Below are 25,372 nucleotides of genomic sequence, written 5' to 3' on the forward strand. Positions count from 1 at the left end.
TTTAAAGTATTTTCTTTATGTTTGCTTTAAAAAAAAAAAAAATTGCAAAACCTAAGGGGGCACGTGACCCCTGGCCCTTTGATAGCTCTGCCCCTGGGTGTAATGCATGGGTTCAAGTTTTACCATTAAATTTAAATCATAGTACATGCTAGGCTCACTGGGCACAAATAAATAGCTCAACAATGACTTGTATACAAATTTTTCATTAGACCAAACATTGTTGTGCTAACCATCTTTCGAAAGTTAGAACAATGACCAAGATGAAAAGGAAAAGCAACAAATCACTGCATATATGAGACTCAAATATGGAATTTAACAACAGGACCTCCCACACATTCTCTTGATGGTTACAAAAACTTGATCCAACATCACCGTGTATGTATGAGCACTCTATGCATATCATCCACGAGCATTCTACTAAGTTTGACAACATGAATTGGAAAACATCTCTCTTTTCCTTACAGTTGCATACCTGTTGTTGCGGTCTCTATTCAGCAAAAGTTAGGTAGTTGGCAACATTGCCTTACAGCTCTTCAAGTCTCTTCCCAAAGCACCAATCATTTTTGTTCCAGACTTAAAACCTTCTTCAACATGATAACTAGCACATATCGGTAGGAAAATGTGCAAACAGTGTTAGAAAATTTGGCGAGTCAGTAACAAAGGCGCAACATCAATCTGGGCATGGCAAAGTGAGGTGAATTGGCATTTCATGAAAGTAAACTTGGCTGAATTGGTTAAGAATACAACTCCACTTACTAGCTGTGTTTGAGAGCCCTTGGCCAGTGTGTATACACTACAGAGACTCCTTTGGAGACAAGAAGAATGGAACTCCAAACATACCCCTCCCTCTTTTAGATGTCATCCACCATACCAAACCCTTACTTTTAGACAGTGGCGGCACCATGATTTTTATCCTTTAGGGTTAGCCAATTTTTTTTCAATCTCAACTCAACGCAACTTCCTCCCCCCCTCCTAATTTCAGAGAGTTTGAACCCTTATGTGAAATTAAAACCCTAATCTTTGATATCCATGAAAATAACTATGGAGAAGGAAAAATCCAGGACTTATTCACAAATTCACTTCAAATAGCGTCAGTAACATTAAAAAAGTCTAGGAGAATGAAAAACTAGACTCAAATTTATATACAAAATCACAGTGAAGAAGGGCATTAAAAGGGTTTTGTAATGCTTTTTTTTAATTGAAGTTAGTGATAAAATTTTCTTTTGGGATAGATTCCATCTTACAATTTTTTACATATAACTTAGTTTGGTATATTTGGTGAATTTTTTTTTAAACATTTAGTAAATAAATTATATATATAATGTGTATTTTATAAACATTTAGTATGAAGTGGGAGTGACAGCTCATTCCTGAATGTTTGAACTTTGAAGAGATGGTAGAGAGCACGAAAGAGTGGGAGAATGGGTGCAACAAACAATGCCCGACAATTTAGTCAAAAGAAGAGCACACACTAATATCACTAGCAAACAGCTTTGAACCTCAAAACAAGTTGTACATTTAATGAAAGTCTTAACACTGCACACAATTTTCGATTGGGCAGCACATATCCTAGAATTATACATGCAACCGAGAGCATAGCAGTTCTTATGCTTAGCACTAAAAAAATACATCCTATAATTATACAGACAACCAAGAGCATACCAATGTTTATGCTTTGCACTTCAATGTAAGCATTCAGTAGATTCTCGACTTTTTTGTAGCATGGATCTTTTCTGAAGAAACAAACTTCAACGCGGCAATCTTCCTTCTTGAATACCATCTCAGCACACCAAACAACAGTGTCCAACTTCTCCGAGCAACAGCAGCACGGGGCAGAAAACCATTCACAATGCTTTGCAGATCACCCTGGGATTCAAAATTTGAGTTCTGATATTGAACAGAATGATCAGTGTCAAAAGATGGCAAATGCTCATCCTCACAGGACTGATTTATGGACTCTGCATAACAGAACAAGGGGTTAACGAAATTTCCTGGGGAACCAAAAGCCTGGTCATCTAAATGATCCTCATTTCCAGCTCCATGCAAGCCATATTCATTCCAATTACTTGTACTTCCATAAGATAGAAAAAATGAACTGATGCCCGGAGAAGAGGTGCTTGGTTGGATACATTCATCATTGAAGTGAGAAGTTTCAAAATTGAAACTGTTAGGATTCTCCAAACCGAGTGAGTTTGATGTATAAGCAGCAGAGGATAATTGCAAAGAGTCGTGCATAAGTGAAGTCTCAACATCAAAAGAGAATACTTCATTGGCGTGGGAAGAGGTACTTGGTTGTATGTGGTCATATCCATCATCAGTGTCTACATAACAGCCACCAAGACTCTCCAACCAGGGTGAGTTTGAGTAAGCTGGTCGCCGCCAAAAGGCAAGCATAGAAGTCTCATTGTCAAAAGACACTACTTTGTCCATGTGTTCAAATGCAGATAACACCAACTTGTGGGCATCAGCCTGATATCAAATCAAATCAAGCAGAAAGGGGTTGGAAATGACTGAGATAGAAAATTAGCAATGAATGAAGATTTATGTGATAAGAGAAGCATGCCTTTTGAAGTTCAGGGAGGTTATCAATTAGAATGTAGCAATAATCTAGAAGTAGTCCCATCACTTGCCCCACAGCATTAAAAACCACACCAGTCTTTTTCTGAGAATTGATAGGAAAATAGAGGTGCAACCTGTTATCAAGTGTACATGTTCGAGCATGGTCCACAGTAACTTCCCACATTTTAGTAGTCATGCTTGTTCCAAGAATCTGCACAAGTCTCAACAGATGAGTATTGTTAGTACATTGCCAATTGGAGGAATTTAAAATAATGTTTTTTCTTTGAGGAACAAGCAATTTTTTTTTTTTGCACAAACAGACGTTTTTGAGAAGACTTTGACGATTGATAATTTGGTGTGTAGAGGTGTAGGTATATTTGTCCATATCATTACTTGGCACCGCCACATCAACTCCATGTCACTTTCCTGCAAGTCAGTTGGCACCATGTGACAGCTTTGCAAGGCAGCTTTGCAAGGCAACACATAGGCCAATGACGAGTTTCCACATATCTTGTTAAGTCTAGGCACTAAGTGTGACATCAATAGGATCTCATCTCCAAGATCTCACTCTCAGGATCTCACCTCTAAGATCTCACTTCAAGGATCTCATCTCCACGACCTCACTCCACTGTCATATGTAATCCATGGATCTCCAACTTATACTTAGCTTCACGCACGATCCGCAGTTCCCAACTTACACTTCACTCCAGAATAACCTAGGCTACAAATAGGATCTAGGATCTCCACTCGGGATCATCGAACGACTTGTGGTTTGGAGGCCACAGTTGAGAAATCATCAACATTCCCAAGTGAGTATACTTGACCAGTCTTAGATGATCTTGCCAAGACACGTGATATACCCACGACCTACAACCTGCACCTACAACTTGATGTGTACATCTCATATACCTGACATTTGTGTCATGGCAAGTGAATTGTGTTCTTGATACTATCAAAGATCATTTTGATATAGTTGAGACAGAAGATCATTGACCAATCTTGGCATTGATATTGTCGGGGAGATTACTTTATATTTTCAAATTGAAGAGTGGAGCCATAAGGAGTTCTTTCCTTTCCTTGGATAAGAAGATCTCCGCTGTGACCCTGTTTCTTCTAAAGAGTGCCCCACTCTCTCCTCTTCCACATCCAGCTCCGGTGGTCCCTGGCTAGCTAAGCGTCTACCATCTTCCTAGATCACCTTTTGTTCCGGCCACCCCAGCCACCATCACTCATGAGGGGTAAACTTCTCAATTCATTTGTATGGTCGAAAGCAGCAGATAAATTTGTCCACTGTCTTTCGCTGCAATGCTCTGTGCTTACAGATATATGGTTGTCTGCTTTTGACCCTTTTGGGGTTCACTGGATTATGTTTATAGTGGACTAGTGAGGTGATGTATAGAAGAATTGTTCCACTTTCTACGCTGTATATGGAAAGAAAGAAGGTGCATGTTCAAGAGAGTCAAGATACAAATCATTATCTTCAGCAGTTGCTCCTAATATATTACTTGATTTTCAATTGTTTTAATTTTGGGGGCAGACGTGCTCAAAGGCAGAGCTATTATTTTTTTGTCCAGTACCTAGAACCATGCATTATATTTGACAACTGAAAAGGTAAATAATTTTAAGCGCTAATAAAAATGATCTCCTAAGTTTGTCCTAATTTAAACCATAAATATGTGTAGATAGACCATGTTGGGTATCGTTTTCAATTTTCATTTTTTAAAAAGAAAATAATAAAAAATTCAAAAAGATACATATTTTCAATTTTTATGCAAAAACAAACTTCAAAATTCAAAAATCAACTTAAAAGTGTTTCCTAAAGAAGTATTGTATTCCTGTGTTACATGGACTCTCCAGTTTAGGGCAGATTACCCGTGTCGACACGACACGACACGACACGGGTTCGGGTGTGAGATATGTGTCGGATTCGGCATGGTTTTCTTAGACACGGCTAACATGAGAGGAGAAAGAAGAAGGGTTGTTGAGAAAGAGAGAGAGAGAAAGAGAGAGGGGGCTGAAACTCACCTTTGCGAAGCAAGGCGAGTCGCGAGGCACGATCGAAGTGCGAACCCTAGTCGCGAACTAGACCGAATCGAAGGAGATTTGAAAATCAACATCTCATAGCCGATTCCACCCTAGGGCTTTGATTCCCCTCTGGTCTCGACCTCTCTCTCTCTGTCTGTCTCTTCTATCTTCTGCTCTTCTCCTCTCTCTCTCTCTTTTCTTCTTTGACCGTCTTCTCTTCCTTTCCCTTCTCTTTCTCTAGTTTTTATTTATAAATGATATATTAATATAATAATATATAATAGTATTCATATTATATAATATTTACTCAAAAAAATATTGTATATTATAAATATTATAATTTTTATGTTTAAAATAAAAATAATTTATTTTATCAAATATAATGTAATTTATTTTATGTCTAAAATAATTTTTATTTATTATTTATATTTTATTTGTTATTTTTTTAACAAAATTTGTTATTTCTTAACTTTTTAACTCATCTTCGTATAATAAAAATATTTTAAAAAATAACTATTTAACGTATCCCCGTACCCGTATCCAAATTTAGATCCATATCCACGTATCTCCAATTTTTAATTTTGAAGTGTCCGATCCTTAGATACGCACCCACACCTGACACCCGTACCTGCATCCATGTAACTTAGTTGTATTCAGAAAAAAATTACAGTAACAATTTTCAAAAATAGTTTATCAAACATGTTTTTGTGTCGATTTCCATTTTTCTGCCCTTTGAAAAAAAAAAAAAAAAAAAAAAGCGATACCAATTATGTTCGAATGTACTAAATAACAACTATGAAAATATTCAAAAACGTCTCAACATTTCTCCTTAGATTTAGCATATAGATACAAATAAAAAATAATAGGGGTAGTTTTGAAAATAAATTTTACAATCATAGGTATAATATTTTTAAAATTTAGTGGGGCAATTTGGAAAAAATATTTCAAACTACAGGTAAGAGAAATTGCCCAACTCGACCGAATGTAGCTCCACCCTTTGGACATGCTCCTTGATTTTTGTCGAAGGTTTAATGAGGTTGCAGCTTGTTGCACTATCCCACCATTTTATTGCTCATAATTATTATTTCGCCCCATATAGCTCTAGTTGTCCGAATATATGATCAAACACACATCTTTGCATACTATTACCCTTGTACACTATCACACTCAACTGTGATTGACACACTCTTTGCATACCTTGCATGCGACTTAGACGTCACACCCTATATACATCTCTGGCAAAATTCTTATTATCATTTCATATATTCAGAGAATTCAGTACTATTAATACCTTCCCCACTCGTAAGCTTGTAGCAACAAACCCCCCCTTTCCCTGAATCTGTTCGTGATTCACATAGACCAAAATGGATGTCACCATAGTAAAACATGCTTAACTAGCATGATTCTTTTCTTTTCTTTTTTAAAATAACTCAAAACTACTTTCTTGAAAAACTGATTTTGGGGTGACCTAGCATACCCAAATTCAATGTTTGGTGGCAACTTCTAATTCAAATAAAATATAAATCTTGAAGTCCGCTGTCGGAAAATATTTCTTGTTACATTAGCCTTTGATTTTCTTCCTAAAAACAATTGAGAATCAAAATCCAGGTGCAGCAATAATGTTAGGGATGCCATGGTTATATGATAAAGAAATTGTCCACCACACTAAAGACAATACTTATTTCAAAAGGGTAAGAAAACATTGACTTTACATCCTTTCAGGGAAGAAGTTGATCATACCCCTAAAGGAAGCAAAGTTAATGCCTTTCTGGGTGGATGGCTTTTGAAATACAAAGTAAAGAGGCTGGAATTATAAATGCAATGATTGGTAAGAGTGTCAAGGAAATCAAGTCATTGAATTTAAGGATTCTTCACGGGAAATTAAACAACTTCTGAGAGATTTTAGAAGCTGGTTAATGAAAAGCTACCACACGGGTTGTCGCCGCCACCTTCTAAGTGTGAGTCATGTATTGCAACTAAGACATTGTCCACCACCTTCTAAGATCTTTTTCACTATTTTTTTATCACCTTCTAAAATTTCTAAGTCTGGAAGCTTTTCTAAATCTTTAACTCTCCACAAAATCCATTTGTAGTCAGCTTAATCTAAGTTTTGCTAAAACTATCTGATATCATGTTGATCAAACATCTTTATCAATAAATTTCTCTAAATCCATGTTTATCTAACTCAATCCCCAAAATCACTATAGCTCATTGTTAGAATAATATATTATTATTTTAGTTATTGTTTTGTAATTATTTTATACCTTAGGGATTCCCTTGTAATAATTAACTTCATTAATATAAATAGAGGATGATATCCTAATCATTCCCTAATCTTGGAATCCTCCAAAATAACATGGTATGAAAGCCTAACCCTAAACCCTAAATTCCTCACCCATACAGTTGTCACACCCCTCTGGTTCTCGTCACAGAGCCAGTCGTCATACTCAAAGTTCATAGAGCCAGTCGTCAAACTCAAAGCCACCACAGAGCCAGTCCTCGGCTGCATAGGGCTCTCCTAGCCCTGTCATGCCTCCTGGCCTTAGCGTTGTCGGTGAGTGACGCGAAATGGTGCATCGTTGTCGTCTGTTCCTGTCGTTTGTCTCTGTTGTCATTGTTCTCCCTTCGTGATAATGTATAACTGAGTTACGTGATAATGTATCGCTGAGTTACATTCTGTTTGTGGTCTGTATTCAACTCAACCTCTGCTTCATTTTTCTCTTTAATCTTTAACGCCAAAAAAAATAAAAAAAATACAGTAAGGGAAAAAAAAAAATTACAGTAAGGAAAAAAAAGAAGGTTTGATGAGTTTTTAAGTCTTTAATTTTCTTAGTGGTCATTGTGTTTGTATTCCTCCACCTTCCGAGTTTGTGATTGGCACTAGTTTTGTTGAGAGTTCGATAGTATAGTATCTATGGCAGATTTCACCGGTGTGTCCACTGCTTTTCCGACACCTAGGAGTGAGAGTTTCCCTATACCTACTACTATGGCTGATAACCCCAACCCTACTCTTAAAATCCCTACCTCTCTATTTAATGGCCAGAACTATCTCGCGTGGTCGCAGAGTTTGATTATGTTTTTGAAGAACAGAGGGAAGATGAGGTATGTAGATGACCGGATACAGGCACCCAGCACAACTGACCCGGGTTATGACCAATGGGAGATTACCAACTCTTTGATTATGGGTTGACTTATTCATTCGATGGTGCCAAACATTGGCAAGGGCTACTTATTTATAGAGACTGCTCAGGATGTTTGGGATATTGTGGCGACCACCTATTCCCGCGAAGGAATTTCTCACAGGCATTTGTGTTACGCCGCTCTATTGAGAACTCTGTTCAGAGGGAGCAGACGGTTCTTCAATACTTCACATTCCTCACCAATGGCTGGAAACGCCTCGATCACCTATAGGATTATAAGTCTGTTTGCACTGCTGATTCAATCGGGCACCGGAAGTTCATTACACAGGAAAGGGTCTTCAAGTTTCTCGCTGGTCTCAATGTGGAGTATGATCCGGTTCGGAGTTGCGTTCTGAGTATGGACACTTTTCCTTCACTTCAAGAGGCATTTGCCTATGTACAGAATGCGGAGAGTCGTCGGTCTGCTATGATGTCCCCGGTCTCTACCGACCGCTCAGCATTACTCTCTACCTCTAGAGATGGCCTTAGCCTCACTACCATCCCTCCGTCTGCCACCAAGGAGTCTGTATTCTGTGATTATTGTAAGAAGCCGCGACATACTCGTGAGACGTGTTGGAAGCTTCATGGGATTCCATCTGGGAGTCGAGGTGAGCGGTCTGGTTCTAGAAGAGGTCGGTCAGGCCAGTCTAAAGGACGTAGCTCCTATCCACGGGCTCATCAGTCTAGTGCCGTTGATACACTTGATTCTACTTCTGCTTCCGTTGGCCCGGCTTCTGATGGTCTCTCTGGCATGACTATTCATGACCTTGAGGATGCTCTACGTCAATTGCTGGACCGTCGGTCCTCTACTACTCTTAGTACATCTTCCTCGTCGTTCTCTCGCTCAGGTAACTTAGCCTCTTCTCTTTGTGTTTTCCTGTCGCATTCATCTTTTCCCTAGATTATTGATTCTGATGCTTCAGATCATATGTCTGGTTCCTCTGACTTTTTTTCTGCCTATACGCCCTCTTTAGGTTAAGACAAAGTTAGGATTGCCGATGGTACTGTTTCTTTTATTTTTGGGAAGGGTTTAGTCCATGTCACTCCTACTTTATCTCTCTCTTCTATTCTCCATGTTCCCAATTTTTCTGTTAACCTGCTATCCTTAAGTCGTATTACAAAGGATTTGAATTGTAGTGTGACATTTTTTCCTGATTATTGTCTTTTTCAAGACTTTGTCACGAGGACAATTGGTATTGGTAGTGGTAGTGTAGAAAATGGTCTCTACTTCCTAGATCAACCGGACAAGCTTGCTCATTCTTCCACCAAGAGTCCTACTACCACAGATGATATATGGCTGTAGCATAGGCGTCTTGGGCATCCTTCTTTTTATTTACTTTAGCACTTATTTTCATCTGTTTTTTCAAATAATGTATCTGAATTTCTTTGTGAGTCTTGTCATCTTGGCAAACAACACAAAGCTTCTTTTGCTCTCAGTTTTAATAAAAGTTTAGTTCCTTTCTCATTAATACATTCTAATGTCTAAGGTCCATCTCGTGTTGTGTCTGTGAAAGGTCATCGCTGGTTTGTTACATTTATTGATGATTTTTCTCGTACTACTTATGTGTATCTCATGAAAGACGAGTGAGGTTCTCTGTGTTCCGCAATTTTCATAAGATGATTTGTACTCAGTTTGGGGCCACTGTTAAAATATTCCGTTCTGATAATGAGGGTGAATACATAGATTCTGGGTTAGGACAATATTTTTCTACTCATGGCATTATCCATCAGACCTCTTGCACCAACACCTCTCAACAAAATGGGGTGGCAGAACGCAAGAATCGCCATTTTCTTGATATGGCTCGGTGCATGTTTTTTTTCTATGAGTATGCCTTGATCCTATTGGGGTGACGCTGTTCTCACCGCTGCCCATCTTATTAATTGTCTTCCTACCCAGGTCTTGCACAAACAGGCTCCTCTTCACGTCCTCTTAGATTCCGCCTCCTTGTTTTCTATTCCTCTAAAAATATTTGGCTGTGTCTGTTTTGTCCATAATCACTTTCCTACTCGTGGTTAGTTGGACCCTCGTTCCCTCAGATGTGTTTTCCTTGGGTACTCTCCTACTCATAAAGGGTATAAGTGTTACCACCCTCCTTCTCGTAAGTGATTTGTGTCCATGGATATCACATTCTTTGAGTCCCAGTCCTATTTCTTACCCTCTCCGGTGTCCCAGTCCTTCCTTCACGAGGAACCTTGGTGTGAAGTAATTCCTGTGATTCCTATTGTGGAACCAGTTGCTCTTGCACCACCATCTCCTACTGGGCCTACAGAACCCAATGTCACCAAGGATAGGGAAGGGCAAGTATATGTTAGGCACAAAGACAGACAGAAAGTTACCTAGATACATGAGACCACTTTTGCTCCTCACTGCTATCTCCTTCTTCTGATGAGCGTTCAAGTAACTTTGAATCTTTTGAGTCCATTGATCTTGATGTTCCTATTGCCAAGAGAAAGGGTGTACAATCTTGTACTCAACATCCTATCTCCAATTTTGTGTCATACTCTTATTTGTCGTCCTCATATAGAGCGTTTGTGTCAAATATTTCCTCTATTAGCATTCCTAACCATTTTCAGGATGCTCTTGTTACCTCTGCGTGGAAACTTGACATGAGTGAGGAAATGAAAGCACTTAAGAAGAATGTCACTTGGGAATTGACTGGGTTATCTAATGGCAAGCGACCTGTGGGATGCAAATGAGTTTATACTATGAAACACAAAGCGAATGGTTCTATTAAGCGTTACAAGGCTAGACTTGTGGTAAAAGGGTTCATTCAGACATATGACATTGACTATCAGGAGACCTTTGTATCCGTGGCTAAGATGAATTCAGTCAGAGTTCTTCTCTCTCTAGCAGCTAATCTAGATTGGCCACTTCATCAGTTTGATGTTAAGAATTCCTTTCTCCATGGTGACCTCAAAGAAGAGGTATATATGGACATTCCTCCTGGTTTTGAGGATCATCAAACAAAAGGCAAAGTATGCAAGCTTTGGAAGTCATTACATGGTCTTAAACAGTCTCCAAGGGCTTGGTTTGAGAGATTTACTCAGGCTATGCTTAAATATGGCTTCAAACAGAGTCAGGCAAATCACACATTATTTATGAAACATTCCCCACTTGGTAAGACTACAGCACTATTATTTATGTAGATGACATAGTTCTTATGGGCGATGATAATGAGGAAATTCCTCTATTGAAGAAATATTTAGCCAGTGAGTTTGAAATCAAAGACTTGGGGAGCTTAAAGTATTTTCTGAGAATTGAAGTTGCTCGCTTCAAGGATGGGATATTTATCTCACAGAGGAAGAATGTGCTTGATCTGTTAAAGGAAACTGGGATGCTTGGTTGCAAGGCTTGTGACACTCCACTGGAACCCAATCAGAAACTGAGGGATGATAAAGGAGGAGCAGCTGTTGACAAGGGGAGCTATCAGCGATTAGTGGGAAAGCTCATTTACCTATCTCACTCCCATCTTGATATTGTTGTTGCTGTCAGTGTGGTTAGCCAATTTATGCATGCTCCTAATCAGATTCACTTCAAGGCTGTCATGAGAATTTTGAGGTACTTAAAGTTTGCTTCTGGTAAGGGTCTTTATTTTTCAAAGTATGATCATCTTCGTGTGGAAGCCTATACAGATGTTGACTGGGCTAGATCAGTGACTGATAGGAGATCGACTTCAGGGTATTGCACCTTTGTTGGAGGCAACCTAGTTACTTGGAGGAGTAAAAAACAGAATGTGGTTGCCAGGTCAAGTGTAGAAGCTGAGTTTAGAGCTATGGCACAAGGGGTGTGTGAGCTCTTATAGATCAAGTTATTGTCAAGTGATCTAGGTATTGATCAGACGAACTCCATGCGTTTATACTGTGATAATAAGGCCGCTATCAACATCGCTCACAATCCGGTTCAACATGACAGGACAAAGTATGTTGAGATTGATCACCACTTCATTAAAGAGAAACTTATTAGTGGCACAATATGTGCTCCTTTTGTGCAGTCTGGTGAACAACTTGCTGACATCCTCACCAAGGGCATTGGGAGTAAGCCATTTCATGGCATCTTAGGCAAGCTGGGCATGAGAGATATCTACGCACCAGCTTGAGGGGAAGTGTTAGAATAATATATTATTATTTTAGTTATTGTTTTGTAATTATTTTATGCCTTAGAACTTCCCTTGTAATTATTAATTTCATTAATATAAATAGGGGATGATATCCTAATCATTTCCTAATCTTGGAATTCTCCAAAATAACACTCATTGCGTAACTATTGATACATCAGATGGCATTTTGATAGCAAAAGAATTTACATGGTGAAGTGTAAGTACTCATGGGAAGAAATCATCTCGGAGCAACTCCACCTATTTTAGTACATATTGTTGAATATAGAAATTAAAGTACATAGAATCTTTTTATTTTTAGTATTATATATATAATTTGTAATTGTGTCAATCACTGATTTAATATTGTTTCCTTATTTATATCGTTTCCTAAATTGTTTCATAAATCTATTATATATACATGGCATTTACCTCATTCATGAGTAAGCCAAATAATCATTTTCATTCTTTTTGGTATCGAAGCGTTGGTTAAGTACCTAATAATTTTGCTTCACTTGCGGGCGACAGCCTTGCCTTAGCCGCCCGCCAGACCTCAACCCATTCCACTGCCATATTTTCTTTCAATATCACTTCGTGGTGATCTCAAATATCCACTAGTTTATTCCTATCTCAAACATCTCTATCATAGTTTTGTTACTAGCAATCTTTTTTTTGTGTGTGTGTGTTTTTGTTTCACTTTATCTTTTCGTCTATTTCAACCTCAAATAGGTTTCTATCTTCAAACCTATTTGAGTTTGAGGGGGATATTATATTTATATCATGGTGAGCATGGTGATATACCATGTGAACCACCTAAGCCACCCTCTCTGGCACACAACCTAAGTCGCCCCCTTGGCGTACCACCTAAGCCGCCCCTTCTGGCGCACAACTAAAGCCCCCCCTCTAGCACACCACCAAAGCTGTTCTAGCTCACCTTCTAATAAGCTGCCCCTTGACGAACTCAGTCATCTGTTGTCATCATCGTTTAACACCACGTCATAAGTTATGTATGTGCCACACTTGCTGGTTCAACATCCGGCTAGTTCTTACAACGATCCGGCATGACCCCGTAAACTGTCCCGACATTGATCCCGATCAGTTGATCCTTTTAAACTGTCCTAACATTGATTCCGATCAATTTCTTCTAGGGCAATTCAGTCCCTGTTTTTTCCCTTTCTAGGGTGTGGTGCTGATGTATTAAGCACTTTTTGGCCTTTTTTATTTAGTAGACTACTAGATTTGTTCGATAGCATTTATTTAGACTAGCCGTTGAGTTTTTTTCGGCTTCTTCCAGTCATCCATTGACAAGCTGTGATTGTTGAACATTTTCACATCATCTTAAGGAGGAGTGTTAAATATAGAAATAGAATACATAGAATTTTTTTATTTTTAGTATTATATATATAATCTGTGATTGTGTCAATCACTGATTTAGTATTGTTTTCTTATTTATATCGTTTCCTAAATTGTATCATGAATCTATTATATATACATGACTTTTACCTCATTCATGGATAAGCCAAATAAATCTTTTCATATATCTGCTTATATGGTGGGGTAGTCGACTAATCTTTTTCGATCCTCAAGGGGAGTGAAATTTGTGATCACGGTGAAGATTTGGGGAATCTCTTCTATTGGCTGAACTTACACAACCAAATGAAAGCTTTGATGTTAGCACTAAAGTGTGGTGCTTAGTTGCACAAAGCAGGAGCGGGAGTAGGGGCAAGAGCAAGAGCAAGAGCAAGTGCGGGAGTGGAGGCGGCAAAGTGAAAGCACAAAAGTTTCTAAAGTTGGGAGCACCTACATGAGCGTGTTTATATTTTATATAAAATTTATAATTATATCCTAACAATTTTTTTTTTCCTTGTTTCTGTTTACTTAGTTGTAAATTGTAATGTATGTGTTAAAATATAAATAAATATTATAGATTGATGTTGACTACAAATTGTCTTTGTTAAATATAAAGTATTAGAATAAGTTTGAGTTGTTTTTATTTGTTTATTTGAGATTTGTACGCTTGGGAGTAGCTGTATTAGTTGGGAGTGAGTTTCTTACAACTTACAAGTTTCTTACTTGAGAACTCATAATCGAGTTTCTGAGTAAGAAATGTTACCCAAGAGTTTCTTGCTACTAAGTGTGAGTCATGTATTGCTTCAACAAGAATCACTTATCTTGGTCCGAGCTATTTATCCATAAACTATAGGGACAAACACTACCCACCAAGAGATAGGAAAATTTATGTCTCTAATTTCTTTGTTTGATGGAGTATATGTACATTATTGAAGAACTTATACCAGAGTCCCAAGAGTTGCCACATGGGTCTTTCAATCAATATAAGAAGAAGAAAAAAAGGCACCGCATAATTGAAGTACATAGATAACAAATGTGAATTTTCAAAGCTATCAATTGAAAGAGGTGCATTAAAATTACCAATTTGTTATCATGGGAGTTTACAGTAGTAAGCTTCTCTTACATTACCAATTTGTTCAATTTCACTGAAGTTTGGACTAGTAAGTTACTGTCATAGTATACCCAAAGAAGTTATTTAAGTAATACAAAATTATTCAATGCAAAATATCAAAAGTAAACTACTAGCAAGCATTGCAAAAGTAAATATGCAAGGAACAAGCAATTGACACTTACATCTCGGAGCATTCGAGGGTTTATGAAGTATTGAGTGAGAAAATCCTTCACAGTGTTAATGTTTTTACTGCACAAACGGTCATGGAAAGGACCATCTTTGCCAATGTTTTTTAGTCGCCACACCTCATCATGCAAATGTGGGGGGTAGTGCTTCACATACACTGCAACAGAAAACTCAAATTTCACTCAAGTATCTATCACGCTTCTACTAATGATAAGTTAATAAGACTTCCTATTATCTCTGACTTTTCTGCTTTCAGTCTCATAAGCTTCTGGGCGTGCAAGAAAGTAATAGAAAAAAAACAAGTTATTATATCACTGGAAGGTAGCTTTCATAGTCATGACTATAATCATGCAAATAATTATAGACATTAATACAATTGTAATTTCACATTTGGTATTGTGAAACCATTCCCACCCATAGCAGCAGGGGCACAAAATAAGATAAATAAGCTGACAGCAACGAGTTCAATTGTAAGTTTTCTGAATGAAACTGTATATTAGATTGAATTAATTGAACAAAGAATACAACACTTATATAGAATACTAATTCCTACTCCTAAATGAATACATCACTGATATAGAATTCTAATAGATATAGAACATCTAATAGATATAGAACACTAAGTCCTAATCCTAAAAGGAAAAAGGAGAACACTAAATATAGGCATATTCTCACACCCCCGCTCAAACTCAAGGTGTTTTAGCAGAAAACACTAAGAGTTTGTCAAGAAAAAACTAAAACCGAGCAGTGGTGTGAGTCTTGGTGAAGAAGTCAGCAAGTTGCAGAGTCGAAGAGACAACAGGAAGCGAGATAAAGCCAGACTGCAGATGCTAACGGACGAAGTGACAATCAATCTCAATGTGTTTTGTCCATTCATAAAAGACAGTGTTATGAACAATTTGAATAGCACTTCAGTTGTCACAATAGACTGAAGGGCACTCAAGTCAAATAAGAGACCACGAAGCCAAACAATTTCAGCAATAGCATGAGTCATAGCACGATACTCAGCTTTGGCAGTAGAACGGGTAACAACAGTGTGTTTCTTACTTTTCCAAGAAATTAGGAAATCGCCAAGAAACATACTGAAACCAGAAGTAGATTTACGAGCAATAACATCACCAGCCCAATTAGCATCAGCATAAGTCACCAAATCTAAGGAAGAAGTAGAAGAGAATAGCAAGCCCTGAAAGATAGTACTGCGAAGATAGCGAAGGATCCGAAGTAAAGCGGCCTAATGTGTAGAGCGAGTAGAAACAAACTGACTAACCACATGGACAGCATAGGCAAGATCAGGGTAAGTAACTATTAGATAGACTAAGCAATCTACAAGCTCGCGATATAACGTAGGATCGTTTAGAGGAAAATCATCAATAGTGTTGAGCTTCACATTAAGCTCAATGGGGGCATCAAAAAGCTTAATGTCAGTAAGTCCGGTACGATGGATAACCTTGTTAGCATACTTAACCTGGGAGAGAAAGTAACCCTTGGGAGAGAAGCCACCTCAATACCAAGAAAATACTGCAAAGGTCCTAGATCCTTCATTTCGAAGGTGCAGAAGAGATGCGGCTTGACCTCAGAGATAGCAAAAGAGTCAAAGCCAGTGATGATCATATCATCCATATATAGTAAGAGAGCAACAAAACTAGCCGAGACATGTCTCAGAAATAAAGCAGAGTCGGAAGTAGAAGGATGAAACCCAAGCTCAGTAATAGTAGTCTGAAAGGGATCATGCCAAGCATGAGGAGACTGCTTCAGACCATACAGAGCACGCCAAAGACGACAAACCTGGCTAGAGGAATAGTGAAGACCAGGGGGAGGACGCATGTAAACCTTCTCAGTGAGATAGCCATTAAGAAAAATATTTTTAACATCCATTTGATAAAGAGGCCAAGAACGAATAGCAACGACAGAGATCAAAGTACGAACAGTAGTCATCTTGGCAACAAGAGTAAATGTCTCCTCATAATCAATACCATACTCCTGGGAGAAACCTTTGGCAACCAAACGAGCTTTGTAGCGCTCAAGAGAACCATCAGAATGAGTCTAAGAGAACCATCAGAATGAGTCTTGACTTTGTAGACCCATTTGCAACCAACTAGATTCTTACCAGCAAGTAAAGGAACTAACTCAAGTACTAGTTTTTTGTAAAGCAAACAACTCATCCTCCATAACGTGAACCCAATGAGGAACCTGGAATGCTTCCTTGTAAGACTGAGGTTCTACAAAAGAGTGAATGGCAGACAAAAAGGTACAATAGGAAGCAGAAAAATATATATTAGACCAACCCAATCTGTTTGGAGGATGATGCGCTCGAGAAGGATATCGATGTGCAGCAGGATCAGAGTCGTCAGAAGCAGGAGGGTCAGCAGCAGGGGCAGAGACAATTAGTAGAGGAGGAGCCTTGCGACGAGAATAAACTAACAACGGAGGAGGAGAAGAAGTCAAAGGAGGAGAAGCAACCAGAGGTGAAGCAGGAGGAGAAGATGGAACAAGCTCAGGAGGAACAATGGAGATGTACTCATCCGACGGGATCTCAACCAAATCCTCTTTGGAAACTAGAGCGGTGAGAGGAGGAAGCTGAAAGTAAGATAGACGTTCGAGAAAGGCAACATGGCAGGAGACATAAAGGCGACGGGAAACAAGGTCATAACAGCGATAACCTTTCTAAGTGAGACTATAACCCAAAAAGACACATAGGACAGACCAGACACTAAATTTGGTCCTATCTTTATGAGATAAAAGGACAAAACAAGCAGATCCAAACACACGAAGGAGGGAATAATTAGGAAGTTGAGAAAATAGAGTCTCATAAGGAGACCGACCAGAAAGAAGGGGGATAGACACATGATTGAGAAGAAAAGCAACAGTAAGAATTGCCTCACCCCAAAACGGAGCCGGAACGGAGGCAGAGAGAATGAGAGACCTAGCTATCTCAAGGAGATGATGGTATTTACGCTCAGCTCGACCATTTTGGACAGGTGTATCAGTACAAGAAGTTTGGTGAATAGTTCCCAATTTGGCCAAATATTCACAGAATTCAGTTTTAAAGTATTCCCCACCCAAGTCAAACCGCAATAATTTAATAGTAGACCCAAACAGTGCAGTGACCATAGACTGGAAAGTACGGTATATCTAGTAAAAGTTAGACTTATGAGTCATAAGATAAACCCACGTGTAACGGGTGCAATCATCAATAAAAGGCACATAGTATGCAGAACCCTTTTTAGTAAAAACATGAGAGGGTCCCCAGACATCAGTATGCATAAGAGAAAAAGGAGAAACAGAAATAGATGTATTTTTATTCAATGGTAAAACTGACATTTTAGCAAGTTTACAACATTCATCAATTTGACTAGGAGAAACTTTACCCAACAATCATAACTAAGCTAAAGACCGTAAGCGGTCAGCAGACAAATGACCGAGACGAGAATGCCATAAGTAAAACAGACTCGACTGAGAGTCTAACTGAAACGAGGAAAGTGCAGCTGAAGAGGTAGATAAGGGGAGATGCAAGCTTTCGACCACATAGAGATCTCCAACTCTACGGCCGGTCCCAATCTGCTTTTTGGACACCCGATCCTGTACACAATAGACATAAGAGGAAAAGATAATATCAAAACCAAATGCATCAAGTTGACTGATAGATAATAAACTGACAGATAACTGAGGGACATAAAGAACAAAAGAAATAGTAACAGCAGACATGGCAGAAGGTAAGACAAACCCAATAGACAGAACAAACATACCAAGCCCATTAACAGTATTAATAGTAATAGGAACGAGTGGGGAAATACAATTTTGACGTAAGGAAATGTGAGGAGTCATATGATAAGAGGCACCGGAATCAAAAAGTCAAACAGAAGAAGGGATACCTGAAGACGACCCCAGCAAACCTGAATGAAGAGAGGTAAGAGCGGAGGTAGAGGGGATGGCTGAAGGCTGGATAGGATATGCTGAAGTTGTGCAACCTGAGCAGTCAAGAAAGCTAAGTCAATATCGGGAGCCGGAGTAGATGCAGTGTAAGCGGCAGGAGGTTTGAAAATATCCGAAGTAGGACCGCGAAACTGTGTTTGAGAAGACGGAGCAGGCTAACGTCCCTTCTTGGGACAGTTGTTCTTCCAATAACCCTTCTGATGGTAGAAAGCACACTCATATGGCCCTAATGTTCCTTTCTTGGGTTTTGCAGTGGCCTGAAGCTGATAAGGAGGTGGGGTCAATAACAAGGGAGGCCTGGCAGAAGCCAAGAAGACAGAAGGAGGCAGAGTCTGACTGGCCATCTTAAGATGGATTTCCTCGGAGAGGAGCTCACGAACAATAGCATCCACAAAGAGAAAAGGAGATCGGTGAAGGATGCCACCTCGGACAGCCTCATACTGAAGGAAGAAAGCCGTTAAGAACTGCACTAAACGACCCTGCTTCCAAAACTCAACATAAGCGTCCAGTATCTTGAGACTAGGTGGTTCCATAAGAGCCAACTGATCCCAGAGACTGGTCATCTCAATATAGAAGTCCTGAATAGTCTGATCCTGCTGACGAGCACTCTGAATAGCTGTTTCTAACTCATACCGCTTGGCAAAGTTAGACTGCTAATAAACACCTAGTAAATAATCCCACACCTCCCTGGCAGTACTGTACTTGGAAAACATCATTCCAATACAGTCATCCACAGAATTATGAAACCAGGTCAGAACTTAGGCATTATCACAATCCCAAGTGTCAGAAAAAGTCAGATACCCTTCCGCCTTCGGGTCCGATGGACGAGGAACAGAACCAGAAACATAAACATAGCCCCATTTTTTTTTTTATCAAGAAGAAAATTCTTCATAACACTGGCCCAATAGGCATAATTGCCACCAGTGAGTTTATATTTAATGACTTGGATTTTAGTATCCGACATTGTAATAAAACAAAGTTTATGGTGTCCAAGTATAAATAAAACAAATTAATTAGAGGGATCAAATTGTAATAATCCCAAAGTTAGCACAGCTGGGTCAAATACTGATGAACACAGATACCAATAACAATACGAGAGAGAGAGAGAGAGAGAGAGAGAGAGAGAGAGAGACCTTCGCTATAGAGAGAACCACCTTGTGAAGCCAAATCGAGAAAGAGAGAGAGAGACCTTCGCGACAGAGAGAACCACCTTGCGAAGCCAGATTGTGAGAGACTGAACCTGATGGAATCAATCAATCGAGAGGAACAAGAGCAAACCAGGATCGCAAGTCTGGTGAGAAGGGATATCAACCACGATCGACTTGAACAGAGACCAAACGAATCAGATGGGTTAACTCGAACCAAGACCAGATGAACCGAACCCAATCTCGAATAAGATGGGTCGTACGTATTCACATGGTTGAACCAGAGAGTTCAATGAAACAGAAAAGCTTCAACAATGGCCGCTAGGGTTTCCAACCAGTCTCTGATATCATGTAAGTTTTCTGAATGAAACTGTATATTAGATTAAATTAATTGAACAAAGAATACAACACTTATATAGAACACTAATTCCTAATCCTAAATGAATACATCACTGATATAGAATTCTAATAGATATAGAGCACTAAGTCCTAATCCTAAAAAGAAAAAGGAGAATACTGAATATAGGCATATTCTCACACAAACTTGAAAGTATATGACAAGAAATCTGCAAAACAGTTAACAAGCAAATTTAGGAGGGGGGGGGGGGGGAACTCATGGTCTGAAAGCAGTGAGAATAAATAATCACACATTATTAAGCTAGACATTGCAATACTATGAAAGGAAATTAATTGATTAAAAATGGAACACCCTGTCATACTCAAATAAACCCAAACCTCCCCTGCCTGTTAGCTTTTAATGTGACCATTTACTTATCAAGAAACCTAGAAGTCTTCTTCCATCTTATAAAACCATGACTTTAGAAACTTTCTATAGCCAAACCCTGCCACAAATAATAAACAGCCTAGGGCCTAGTTTCCTAATCTATCCTACATCAATATGGTATCAAAACAAACGATCCAAACTTTCTTCAACTTTAATTCTTTCTTTTTACCACTGTAGATGGTCATTTAATTCAGAAAAAAACTTAAAAGTGGCATCACAATAAAACTACTTACCTAATATTCTCAGACTTTTTGCTTATGTACATTGAAAAGAAAATTGCTTAAAAGATTATTAGAGAGTCAAGGGTGTTTCTAAATACAACGACAATTTTTCTCTCTGCACTCACATTCTCTTTAAGGTGCAAGTGTTTCTTCATAAGGTACAACTCTATAACATATTAATGTTTTTCAACATCCTACTTCATTCAGCACTTTTGTCCCAGAGTCGAAAATTTTTCTTGCCAAATACTAAATGTTTTTATATACAATAACATCACATGCTTTTTCTGCAGCATAATTATAATCTATTTTGATACTCAAGATAGTAATCAAATAGTCAGATCTTGACAAGCATATAGCTGAAAATAATGAGTCAGAAAAACTTACAGGTGCTGCGGCGATCCTTGACAAAAAAGGATTCAGTCAGTGCTTCTCTTACTCTAGCCCCATTAAAATTATCCACAACTTTTGCCCCTAACCTGAGTTCACATCTCTTCATCCAATTTGCATTATGTGTAAAAGAAATCTCACCTACAAAACCGATGCCTTCTTTCAGATTCAGATACACATTTCCACTAAGAAGAGATTTTCTTCCTTCCTTTTCTCTAACAATCTTATTGTTAAAGTCTTCAAGTGCCGAATTGCTTCTTGTATCACCATCAAAATCACCCTCAACAACTACAATCTCAACTTTTGCTGATGCTTCAGGCCCAGAATTAACCAGTTGGTCAGTAATAGTATCAAACAAAGCGATTTCAATGGGAATATCTCCTTCTCCTTTAATGTGTTTTCCAGTTAAAACTGGTAGGGAGAGTTTGTTTAAGAACTTTAGTTGGAAGCTTCTTGATTCCACAGAATGTATCCCACTTCCAGAACTCCTGAATGAGAATTACAGGGATGTGTCAGCTGCAAAATTGTCATTGATAATGGTGATTAAACTTAAACTACTTTAATATTATCTCTTACTGCTTCAAGCTAGCCAGAAATTTTTCTCCCACCAATTCAATTTCTTGTCTGACCTGAAAGGTCATGAATCATTAATAAGATACTGTAGTGTATAGATTGCTTCTACAATTACATTTAGACTTAGATAAGGTACATAATGTGTTTCTCATGTAAAGTTTCTCACATTAGTTTATATTAGTAATTATTGCTTTAACTCCGAGACAGAGTGCTCTAAGATATATTTGTATTAAAGACATGGATACAAGATTCACAAGTCTTGTTCTCTCTATAATTCATTTATGAAATGACAAATGAGAAATGCTATATGCCACCGATTTTTCACCACCGTTTCGCATCACTGCCCAGGTGGATACTGATGATTGGTTCCTTGTTCAGATAAATATCTCCATATTAATGAACTAACATTTGAGGAGTTAGAAAAACCAAAAACATTCAGATGCGTTGACAACTTCATACATTCATTAATTTGTATTTAACATTCCACACTAGCTGAAGGAGTGAAATGAATGAAGGTTCAAACTAAAATTCCATGGTAGTTGTAGTAGAGATCTAGGACTAGGAGTGAGTGAGTCCTGCTTTGATCTAGTAGTGGAGAGGAAGTCTCCTGTTGTTTGGCTTATTCTTGCCTTTCGATAATAAACTTGAGAAGTAAAAAATGTGCATATAGTGGAATTTCATCAACTACTTTAGCAACTAAAAATTCTTCTTATTGTCCATTGTCACAAACATAAATTCTATAAAGATGGTCAAAATATTATCAAACTCCCCACAGACTAAATAGAAACAACGGCAGGGCTATACGCTATTTGCTAATTTTCTAGGATATCTCAAGCACTTCACTAGGAAAGGACATAAGAACTTGAGTCGCTAATATTTGAAATAAATAAAAGTGTGTGATGAGCAACCTTCTCAAAAGTTAAGACATTAATATAATTGTAATATAAATTTCACTCCCATCCCATGTTAACCACACAGTAACACTAAACAGAACCACAAATTCAGAAAGCGGTATTAGTTGTGAAGAAAGGGCATACACAAAGTCCAACAACACAATACAGAATTACCCTTAATTCTTCTTTAACATTAAGTTTTGAGAAACTCAGAACATTTACACACTCATGCCTGTAATCATGTATAAAAACAAACACATTTATGTATCTATGTAGATATATGCACAAAAATATATGTGTATTGAATCCTTTACACAAGGCACATATAAACGCACACAGCATACATTTATATCTTCAACTAAAGTAATGTATGTATTTAAGTATGTGCGCATGCACACAAAGAACTGAAGAAGTCATCTGCATATTGAGTTCATCATACATTCCCCATAAGGTAATTTTAATGTGGCCGATATCCCCCTCTTCTGCAGTCAGTTTTGTTATAGCACACGCTGCTCCAACTAATTGTCCACCCTCTCCGAGTGTGTTTTTTTATGTTACATACGGTCATGCCCATGATTGTTAGAACCTTACGATTCATGATTTAATGTGAATTTCAACCAAAATGATTCGATTCATGCTATTGAATTTTAAATTGAATGAATCTTGTCATTCAGTACAATTCAATTTTGTTTGCATAAAGCATGAAACAATGACATTTTTGCAAAATAAAAAAAGAGATCAATTATGTTGATATATGTAATTATATATATGTAGAATTATATATTATCTATGAAGCATGGGTATGGGTACAGGTACGCGTACGGTACGGGTACGTCGATACGATAAAATCCAAAAAAAGTATGGTACAAGTACAGCTTGGTACGCTTGTAAAAAAATATTTATTTTTAATTTAGACTAATCCAAAAATTAATTAAATGGTTTAATTTGTTAAGATCCAACCTATAATTAACATATAATGGCAAAAGTAAAGGTATAAATCAAAATTAAATATCAATACATTCAATAACTTACAAACCATAGTTTAATTTTAAATCATGCTAAGCATAAAACTAAAAACAAAAAAAAGTCTCGTGAAAAGAGTTTTATTTCTGTAGTGAAAGAAAATATTATTTCAACTAAGGTACAGTACGATTTGGATATATACTAGGTATGTCTGGGTACGCCAAAAATTAAGAAGAAAAAATTTGGATATGTGTTTCGTGTACCCAATACGTATGCAAAAGTAACATACGAGGTACCCTACACCGGTAAGTACCCGGTATGGGTACAACATATTTTTCGAAGTACCCACGCTTCATAGTAAATTATGTTGAGTAAATTGAATTTTACAATCCATGATTCAATATGATTCACGATTCACTACTTTAGCAAAATGATTAATGACACCATTCGTGATTTGGCAACAATAGCCGTGCCTTACAAGCGCGCTTGTGCATTGCACACGTATATACACACTTTTCTTCTTCTGTTTTTTCGGGGGGATAAAATGTATATACACACTTAATAGATATATGTGTAATCATGTGTTGAATTTAATAATTGCCACGAAATGCACTCACAGCTCCAGAAATCAAAGGCGTGAGATTTTTTTCTAAAGCTTCCTTGACCGTTTGGTGAACCATACGGATCACAAAAACCTGCAGCTCCTCCCTGTCAGATGAAGAACAATTGCAATAAATCAAAACAAAAGGCAACAAAATTTCCAAAAAATTCACAAGATCAAAAGCGATTCTCACAAAACAAGCAAAACCCAGACCAGTTTCCAATTTTAGCTTAGCAGTCCTCAATATTAACCATTTAAAACAGCAATTCTCACAAAATAAGCAAAACCCAGTTCAGTTTTCACATAGTTTTCCAATTCTAGATTAGCAGTGCACAATATTATCAAAGAAAAATGAAGATTTAGAAAAGAATGCCTCACTTTCTAAAAGAAACCCGAGTCTGCTCATCGTCTGAACTGTCATTCTGATCTTCCCACTGTTGAATCTGAGACATCTCTTTGGGAAGAAACAAAAAGAGCACAAAAGGGTATGTGTATTTTGTGGGCGTTAAAACTTTTGAGTACCTGATTTGGGAAGAGAATGGTTTGATGAAGAAAAACCCTGAAATGATTGATGATCAAAGCTACTACTAGTTTTGGAGTATATAGAAGAACACTTTGTCTCAACTTTTTGGTGATTTCAGTCTGCTTGACTATAAAAAGTCGGCGAGCCCCAAGGAACGCGGTGTGGTGGTTATTATTATTATTATTATTTTTGAAGACTAAAAAATTAAAGCCCGCCAACACACCGACCAACACTCTCTCACTCGCTTTCTTGTAGTGGTGTGGTGTAGTTGTAGTGTGACTTGCCTACGTTGTTGAATTTTGTAGGAAATTCCAAATTGAGTTAACAATAACAACCGTGCTGGACCGGCCAATTTCACTCTTTGTGCCATTTTGAACATTTTAGTCCCATTTTAGGGTGTACTTTTATCTTTATTCCCAAAGTAGGGTAAAACAGTTTTTCAAATGCCGTTTTTCAGAAACCGGCTTTCCCAAAACCGTTTTCATCGATTAAAATAATAATAAAATTTGAAAATGGAAACCGGCTTTTCTAAAGCCGTTTTTGATTAAGATTTTAATTATTTTGAATTAATTAAAAACGGTTTTTGTAAAACCGTTTTCCAATTAATTTTTTTTTAATTTATATTTTCAACATAAATATTTTTTGGTCAAAATATTTTTTTAATAAAAACCGGTTTTAGAAAAACCGTTTTTGCATTAATTTTTTTTAAATAAATATTTTATGACCAAATTTTTTTTTTTTTAAAACCGGTTTTAGAAAAACCGTTTTTTAAATAAATATTTTATGACCAAAATTTTTTTTTTAAAAAACGGTTTAGAAAAGTCGTTTTTGAGAAATTTTTTTTT

General features: G+C 37.7%; 1 protein-coding gene across 1 annotated transcript; it reads right to left on the minus strand.

Moving 5' to 3' along the window:
* Positions 1-1,477: 1,477 nt before the first annotated feature.
* Positions 1,478-24,870, minus strand: LOC114317995 (calmodulin-binding protein 60 A). The gene is made up of 7 exons (XM_028264809.2): positions 24,383-24,870; positions 24,021-24,111; positions 21,551-21,603; positions 20,972-21,462; positions 14,501-14,661; positions 2,564-2,770; positions 1,478-2,469 (listed from the first exon to the last, which is right to left on the minus strand). Exons 1-7 carry the CDS (start codon positions 24,454-24,456, stop codon positions 1,696-1,698), a joined length of 1,851 nt encoding a protein of 616 aa, XP_028120610.2. The 5' UTR covers positions 24,457-24,870; the 3' UTR covers positions 1,478-1,695.
* Between the last annotated feature and the right edge of the window lie 502 nt (positions 24,871-25,372).

This window comes from Camellia sinensis, chromosome 15 (assembly GCF_055761805.1).
Source record: "Camellia sinensis isolate YWXY chromosome 15, ASM5576180v1, whole genome shotgun sequence".
In the NCBI taxonomy this organism is placed as follows: Eukaryota; Viridiplantae; Streptophyta; class Magnoliopsida; order Ericales; family Theaceae; genus Camellia; species Camellia sinensis.